The 7,270-nt window shown below is 58.7% G+C and overlaps 2 protein-coding genes across 3 annotated transcripts in view; one reads left to right on the top strand and one right to left on the bottom strand.

Annotated features, from left to right (window-relative positions):
• The first annotated feature begins 7 nt into the window (after positions 1 to 7).
• GAMT (guanidinoacetate N-methyltransferase) lies at positions 8 to 4,304 on the top strand. Of its 2 annotated transcripts, none has more exons than XM_031063286.1 (6): positions 8 to 935; positions 1,988 to 2,133; positions 2,215 to 2,278; positions 2,837 to 2,904; positions 3,021 to 3,093; positions 3,301 to 4,304. In XM_031063286.1, the coding sequence occupies exons 1-6, from the start codon at positions 752 to 754 to the stop codon at positions 3,390 to 3,392; spliced, it is 627 nt and encodes a 208-aa protein (XP_030919146.1). In that variant the 5' UTR covers positions 8 to 751; the 3' UTR covers positions 3,393 to 4,304. The 2 variants fall into 2 exon arrangements, with proteins under 2 accessions (XP_030919146.1, XP_030919145.1); XM_031063285.1 differs by having other exon boundaries at positions 10 to 935; positions 3,021 to 3,131; positions 3,252 to 4,304.
• Positions 4,305 to 4,462: 158 nt separating this feature from the next.
• The window catches only part of NDUFS7 (NADH:ubiquinone oxidoreductase core subunit S7), a 4,759-nt gene continuing 1,951 nt past the window's right edge, over positions 4,463 to 7,270 (bottom strand). Inside the window, exons 2-7 of the mRNA XM_005428548.2 lie at positions 7,114 to 7,240; positions 6,690 to 6,804; positions 5,925 to 6,104; positions 5,798 to 5,844; positions 5,044 to 5,132; positions 4,463 to 4,648 (exon numbers count right to left, since the gene is read on the bottom strand). Coding sequence (XP_005428605.2) covers positions 4,551 to 4,648; positions 5,044 to 5,132; positions 5,798 to 5,844; positions 5,925 to 6,104; positions 6,690 to 6,804; positions 7,114 to 7,240 — 656 coding nt within the window. The 3' untranslated portion in view covers positions 4,463 to 4,550. The remainder of the gene's footprint in view (positions 4,649 to 5,043; positions 5,133 to 5,797; positions 5,845 to 5,924; positions 6,105 to 6,689; positions 6,805 to 7,113; positions 7,241 to 7,270) is intronic.

The following is a 7,270-nucleotide window of genomic DNA, read 5'->3' as shown; positions in this document are numbered from 1 at the left end:
GGGGCCTGCGTGGGATCCCATTGACCGTCCCGGGGTCCCATTGACCATTCCAGGATCCCATTGACCATCCCGGGAGTCCCATTGCCCACCCCGAGGGTCGCATTGCCCATCCCCGGTGATCCCATTGCCTATTCCAGGGTCCCCATTATCCATCCCCAGGGTCTGATTGCCCATTGCAGGATCCCATTGCCCATCTCGGGGGTCCCATTGCCCATCCTCAGGTCCCATTGCCTATTCCAGGGTCTCCATTTCCCGTTCCGGGGTCGCATTGCCCATCCCAGGGGTCCCATTGCCCATCCCGGGGGTCCCATTGCCCATCCCGGGATCTCATTGCCCATCCCTGGGGGGTCTCATTGCCCATCCTGGGGGTCCCACTGCCCATCCCGGGATCTCATTGCCCATCCCGGGATCTCATTGCCCATCCCGGGATCTCATTGCCCATCCCGGGGGTCCCATTGCCCATCCCGGGATCTCATTGCCCATCCCGGGATCTCATTGCCCATCCCTGGGGGTCCCATTGCCCATCCCGGGATCCCCCACCACCCCGTGGTGCCCTGTTCCCGATAAGGGCTCCCATTCCTGATAAGAACTCCCATTCCCGATAAGGCCCCCGATCCCCGGAGGGGCCCCAGCCGGCTGTGCACACTCAGCACTTTCCAGCAGGGCTATTTAAAGCCGGCCAAGAGCCCGGTGGCCCTTTCTCTCTCTCCCTCCCTCCCTCCCCGTCCAGCTGGACTTTCCTCCCGCAGCCATGAGCTCCGGAGCAGCGGCGGGGCCGATCTTCACCGAGGGTGAGGACTGTAGGACGGCCTGGAGGGAAGCCAGGGCCGGCTACGATGAGCCCGATGCCCACCTGGAGATCCTGGGCAAGCCGGTGATGGAGCGCTGGGAGACGCCCTACATGCACTCGCTGGCCACCGTGGCTGCATCCAAGGGTAATGGGGGGTTCTGGGATGTGCTGGGGGTGCAGCTTCCCCAAAAGCAGCTGGGATGGGGGGAGATGTTCTGCTGGGGGACCCCATTGCATGTGGCCCCCACTGCACGTGCCCCCAGGGGCAGCAGGGCCATGGTGACACTTGCGTCCTTGTGTCAGGGAGATGCATTCTTGAAAGGGGATGGGGATGTGGGGAGGGGATGCAGCCACCTCCTGTTCAGGATCTGCCACTTTTGGGGCTGTTTCTCCTCCCAGAATTTGCCACTTTTGGGGCTGTTTCCTCTCCTGGGATCTGCCACTTTTGGGGCTGTTTCCCTTCCTGGGATCTGCCACTTTTGGGGCTGTTTCCCTTCCTGGGATCTGCCACTTTTGGGGCTGTTTCCCTTCCTGGGATCTGCCACTTTTGGGGCTGTTTCCCTTCCTGGGATCTGCCACTTTTGGGGCTGTTTCCCTTCCTGGGATCTGCCACTTTTGGGGCTGTTTCCCTTCCTGGGATCTGCCACTTTTGGGGCTGTTTCTCGTCCCAGAATCTCCCACTTTTGGGGATGTTTCTCCTCTTGGGATCTGCCACTTTGGGGCTGTTTCCCCTCCTGGGATCTGCCACTTTTGGGGCTGTTTCCCTTCCTGGGATCTGCCACTTTTGGGGCTGTTTCCTCTCCCAGGATCTCCCACTTTTGGGGATGTTTCCTCTCCCAGAATTTGCCACTTTTGGGGCTGTTTCCCCTCCCAGAATTTGCCACTTTTGGGGCTGTTTCCCCTTCTGGGATCTGCCACTTTTGGGGCTGTTTCCCTGGCAGAAGGAGGGTTGGACGTTTTTGCTCTCACTGGGATCAACTGGGGGGGTTTGTTGGGGACAAAGGACCACTGTGGGGGGGGACAGCAGGTGACAGGGACATGGGGCTGCTCCCAACTTCTCACTGCCAGCAGCACCACGTGCTCCCAACCTGCACCCAAAGAGCTCAGTTTGGGGAAAGAATGGGTCAGAATTCAGGGTTTGGAGGGGGTTTGAGGCAGAGAACACGCAGAGCTGTGAGTGCTGGGTTCCACCTGCAGGCGGCCGCGTGCTCGAGGTGGGGTTTGGCATGGCCATCGCTGCCTCCAAGGTGCAGGAATTCGGCATCGACGAGCACTGGATCATCGAGTGCAACGAAGGCGTTTTCCGGCGCCTGGAGCAGTGGGCCAAGGCACAGCCACACAAGGTCAGGGGCAGGCTGGGCTGTGCCAGGCTTGGGGGGTCCTTGTGGCCCCCCCAACCTCCCCCCTCTGCCCCCCACCCGCAGGTGGTGCCCCTGAAGGGGCTGTGGGAGGACGTGGTGCCAACGCTGCCGGACGGGCACTTCAGCGGTGAGACACCAACAGCAGGATGGGCAGGGGCTGGCCTGGGCACCCCACTGCAAAGCCCAGGGCATCCCAGGACATCCCTGAGCCATGGAAAGGGGCCAGCAGTTTGGCCAGGGTGCAGGTGGAGCTCAGATTCTCCCATGGGGCTGGGGACACGGCACAGCTGTGCCCTTGGGGTCCTTGTCCTGGCCTGGATCCTTGTCCTGGCCTGGATCCTTGTCCTGGGGAGCAGATCCTTGTCCTGGCCTGGATCCTTGTCCGGGGGAGCAGATCCTTGTCCTGGCCTGGATCCTTGTCCTGGCCTGGATCCTTGTGCTGGGGAGCAGAGGAGCAGATCCTTGTCCTGGGGAGCAGATCCTGGTCCTGGGGAGCAGATCCTGGTCCTGGGGAGCAGATCCTTGTCCTGGGGGCCATCACATCGCTGCCTTCCAGGGCTCAGAGACATGGGGAGGGAATTGCAATGGGAACAGAACAATACCAGGCCATGGAGGGGATTTTCCCGGGACACAGGAGCCCCTCAGGGTCTCTCCCAGCTAACAGCCAGCCCCTGTTCCCGGGCAGGGATCCTGTACGACACCTACCCGCTGTCAGAGGACACCTGGCACACGCATCAGTTCAACTTCATCAAGGTGACGCCTCCGGGAGCGGCTCTGGGGCGGAGCTGGGGCTCCAGGGGGAGCTGGGGCCGGGGGCTGAGCGGGAGGAGCTGACCCGGATTCCCAAAATTGCCCAATTCCCGGGGCAGGGCCACGCCTTCCGCCTGCTGCGGCCAGGAGGGGTCCTCACCTACTGCAACCTCACCTCGTGGGGGGAGCTGCTCAAGACCAGGTACAGCGACATCGAGAAGATGTTCGAGGTGAGCTGCTCCCCTCCCCGAAGCTGTGGAACGCCAGAGGGGAGCTCGGAGGGGTTTTCCTCCAGCTGTCCCGTGTCCCTTCTCACGTGAGACACCCACCTGCCCTCCTGTCCCCTGCAGGAGACCCAGGTGGGGCCGCTGCTGCAGGCGGGGTTCAGGAGGGAGAACATCAGCACGAGGGTGATGGAGCTGCAGCCGCCCCCCGAGTGCCGCTACTACTCCCACCCCAGGATGATCACCCCCACCGTCCTCAAACACTGAGGGCCTGCCCGGGGAGGAGCTGGGCGTGAGCTGAGGAGGAGAAGGAGAAAAGCTCTGATCTCCTTTAAAGCCCTTGAGAGATGGGTGGAGGCTTGGGATGGATTGCAGGGGACAAAAGGAGAGGAAACCCCCTGTCCCAGGAGCCCCCTGTCCTGGTGGGGTCTTGTGGGCTCTGGGGAAGATCTCACCCTGCTCTGTCCCCTCAACACTTCAGTTAAGCTGGAATTTCACAGTGTGGTTCAGAGCCTTTGGCCAAAGGGGTTCCAGAACCAGCCATTTCCTCTAAAAACTGCATCATTTTGAGAAATCACAGGGTGGCTTCCCACAAGAGTCAAATAATCCAAACCAGGTGGGAGAAACGGGGCAGTCTGAGGCATTTTGAGGCATTTCAGCTTCTCCTGAAGCAACTCCCCAGGGAAGTTTCCCAACATTTTTGGCCAAAGCCCACGGCAGCAAATCCTGACCCCAGCACCCCCTCACAGCTCAATAAACGATGTTTCCTCTCTCCCCAGAAGGGATAAAGTCCATTAAAAGGAATGAAATACCCAAACTGCCGTTCCCGAGCGATTTATTTGTCTTTCCAAAGTGTGTTTGTCCCTCAGGCACGACCATTCCTCATCCCAGGCTCCTGGGATGCATCCAGGACAGGCTGCTTTATCCCTGCCCTGCTCAGGAGCTCTACATTCACATTTATTAATCACATTCTGATTTTAAGCATCAGTATTTGACTTGTTACAGAAACAGAATTAATTTCTGGCCCCTGTGCACACAAATATTATGGGGTTATTAGATCCTGTATAGGAATTGCCAACAAGGAGCAGGTGGTGAGTAAGGGACGAGCTCAAGGAGAGCTCAGGAATCACCTGGACATGTGTTGGGTCTCAAAACTTCCCAACAAAACTAAAAAAAAAATTCTGGCAAAGCCTTTATGTCACGATATATCATCACCTTCCCTGACATATTGTCCAGACCAGAAACCAACTCAGCAGTGTTATCAAACTCAGCTCCTGCTTTTTAGCCCAGTTTTTCAGCCCCTCAGATCAGAGGGGTTTATTAAAGACAGAAAAGCACCTGGAGCAGGTAGAGTTTTATTGGAAGGCGTGTGAGGAGCCGGATTTGTGCGTAAATGTGAGCAGTGAGTGGGGACATAAATAAAGGCTATTTCCTGTACCAGATCTGCATCCTCCTCTCCCTCTTGATTTTCCTCTGCAGCTGCAGGATCCCGTAGAGCAGAGCCTCAGCTGTGGGGGGGCAACCTGAGAGAGAGAAAGGGGAGAAGGGAGGAAGGTCACAGGGCAGGTACCTGCACGGAGCTGGAGCCAGCAGCAGGTGCCAACCCCAGGCCTTATCCCAAAGCTGACTCCCCTCTGGCTTTGTGGCTGGCACAGGCAGGAGTGTAAGAAACTAAATTGATGCTGTTTACAAGAAGATCTTTATCAAACATAGCAATTATTAAATTTCAAAGTGTATCCAAACCCCCACTCCCACCCCACTGATAGTGCCACCACCATCATAACCATCCCCATCCCAAAATCCCTGGAGCTGCTGCAGCTTCCCCACCACTGAAACAGGAAAACCTTTCAAAGCTGCACCTGAATGCAGAGAATTCCCCTCTCCCTGCCCTGCTCCCAGGTGGAGCTGCCCCTTGTACCTGGCACGTAAATGTCCACGGGCACGATGCGGTCGCAGCCCCTCACCACAGAGTAGGAGTAGTGGTAGTAGCCCCCACCGTTGGCAGAGCTGCAGGACAGGGACAGGGACAGGGACAGGAAGGTGAGCAGGAGGCCAAGGGAAGGTGGCCCTGGGCAGGTGGGCACTGCCAGGCTCGGAGCCTCCAGCTCCACAGGTGACACCACCCTGCCTGGGAGGGTTTCAGATGAATCCAACCCAACTGTGCCCATCTTCCTCACAAAGCACATTCCACAGCCCTCCCTCTCTGCTACAAACCCTTCATGTTGCCTCAGAGCTTTCCCAGAATTTGTCCTGTTCCAGCCTGGACCGGCCACCCTCAACCAGTGGGGACAAAAAAACTCGTGGGGACAAGAAAATTGTGAGAATCGTGCAATTACTGAGGGTGGAAAAGACCTCTGAGACCATGGAGTCCAACTGAGTCTCTCATGGAGCAGATTCCAAGTGAATCCCCCATGGAGCAGATTCCAATTGAGTTCCCCCATGGAGCAGATTCCAGCACAGCAGAAGCATTTTGAAAGCCAAGAGCAAACTCTGGCATTCTGGATATACACAAGTTTGGCAGCTGCAAAGCCTCTGAATCCCTCCCTGGGAGGATTCACACACACCACTCCCAAAAGGAGCCCTTTCTCTACTCTACAAGGCTTTTTAAGAACTTAGAAACACAAACAAGTGAAAAAATTCCCCCCCAGCACTGAGGACATCCCAGCACTCACCTCCCCATGGACACCACGTAGCGAGGCTCTGGCATCTGGTCATAGACCTGCAGAACAGGGATGTTTGGGGTGATGCCCACCTCCCCACCTCCCCACCCCACGCCCAAGCCCCCCGAGCTCCCCGTACCTTGCGCAGAGCCGGGGCCATTTTGTTGGTCAGGGTCCCTGCCACGATCATGACGTCGGCCTGGCGGGGGCTGGCCCGGAACACGACCCCGAACCGATCCATGTCATAGCGAGGGGCTGCCATGTGCATCATCTCCACGGCACAGCAGGCCAGCCCGAAGGTCATGGGCCACAGGGAGCTCTGTGGGGACAGCCAGGGTGACACACACAAAGGGAGAGATCAAGGTACCAGGAGCAAAACGCACGGAGCCAGGGGAGTGGGTACAGGGAGAGGTGCAGAGCTGCTCCCCTGACACTGCTGAGGCCACCTCAGAGCCACCAGGGATAGAGAGAGGGACAGCTCCGAGCCACTCAGGGACAGCAGAGAGGGACAGCTCAGAGCCACCCAGGGACACTGATGTCCCAGCTCAGAGCCCCATGGGGACAGTGGTGGCCAGATAAGGACCAGCCCAGCCAAGGCAAAGCACAGCACACCCAGGGCATTGTCACTTATGTCACCCTTCCCCACAGGCAGAGCAGCTGCCCAGGGCAGGGACAACTCCAGAAGTGCCTTTTCCTGGTGACCAAAGGGCAGTTCTATACCCCCCCAACACCCTCAGCACCTTCAGCCCGTGTCCCACACTGTCACTGGACCCCAGGGTCACCCTCTGGCCACAGAACTCGGCCAAGGGAGCTCTGAGCCTATTTTTATCTCCAGCAGGAGGTGCCTCTGGTGTGCCACCCCCTGTCCCTGGATGCCAGGGAGCCTGGTGGCTCAGGGACTCACCCGCCGTGCCCAGTTGACCAGGTCATCGAGCTTGGCAATGACGTACTCGCCACGGCTGCTGGGGACGTAGGATTTCCTCTGGACAACAGCAGAGCTCTTCTGGACCTGGACAGAGCTGAAAGGAAACCATCACTCTCCAGTTATTTCCTTGCAAAATCAGCATTTGGCCCTCCAAGGGGCTGTGGCTTGGAATGACAATGCCACCCCTCTGTTTGCAGCAGAGGGTTCTCCCCGGTGTGGGATCTGTGGGTTTGGTGCTGGGGCAGAGCCCCTCAGCCATACCCCAAGCACAGCTGCCTCTCCCCGGGGCTCCCAGAGCCGCCAGAACCCCACGGATTTTAGCACAGGAGGTGCCACTGGGACCCCCCGCCCGGGAATGGTGGCACAACCGGCTGTTCCCTGTCCCCAGGGCAGGAATTGTCACCTGTCAGCGCGATCGGCCGCCGGCGTCTGATGGAGCAGCTGAGCGTGCACGGGACTCACAGAGCCGGGCCCGGGGACAGAAGGGGCCCGCACAGGGTGACACAGTGACAGAGCCCCCGCGGGAGCCGCTGCTCCACAAACCCCAGCGGGGAAGGAGC

Source organism: Geospiza fortis, unplaced genomic scaffold (assembly GCF_000277835.1).
Source record: "Geospiza fortis unplaced genomic scaffold, GeoFor_1.0 scaffold241, whole genome shotgun sequence".
In the NCBI taxonomy this organism is placed as follows: domain Eukaryota; kingdom Metazoa; phylum Chordata; class Aves; order Passeriformes; family Thraupidae; genus Geospiza; species Geospiza fortis.
Note: the sequence above shows the minus strand (reverse complement) of the source record. Positions and strands in the feature narration are given on the sequence as shown.

Bases quoted from the DNA above. Each gene is read 5' to 3' on its own strand.
- GAMT (XM_031063285.1), top strand. From the start codon at position 752: ATGAGCTCCGGAGCAGCGGCGGGGCCGATCTTCACCGAGGGTGAGGAC. The intron at 2,134-2,214 runs GTCAGGGGCAGG...CCCCACCCGCAG, and splicing joins CCAAGGCACAGCCACACAAG to GTGGTGCCCCTGAAGGGGCT. The intron at 3,132-3,251 runs GTGAGCTGCTCC...TGTCCCCTGCAG, and splicing joins ACATCGAGAAGATGTTCGAG to GAGACCCAGGTGGGGCCGCT.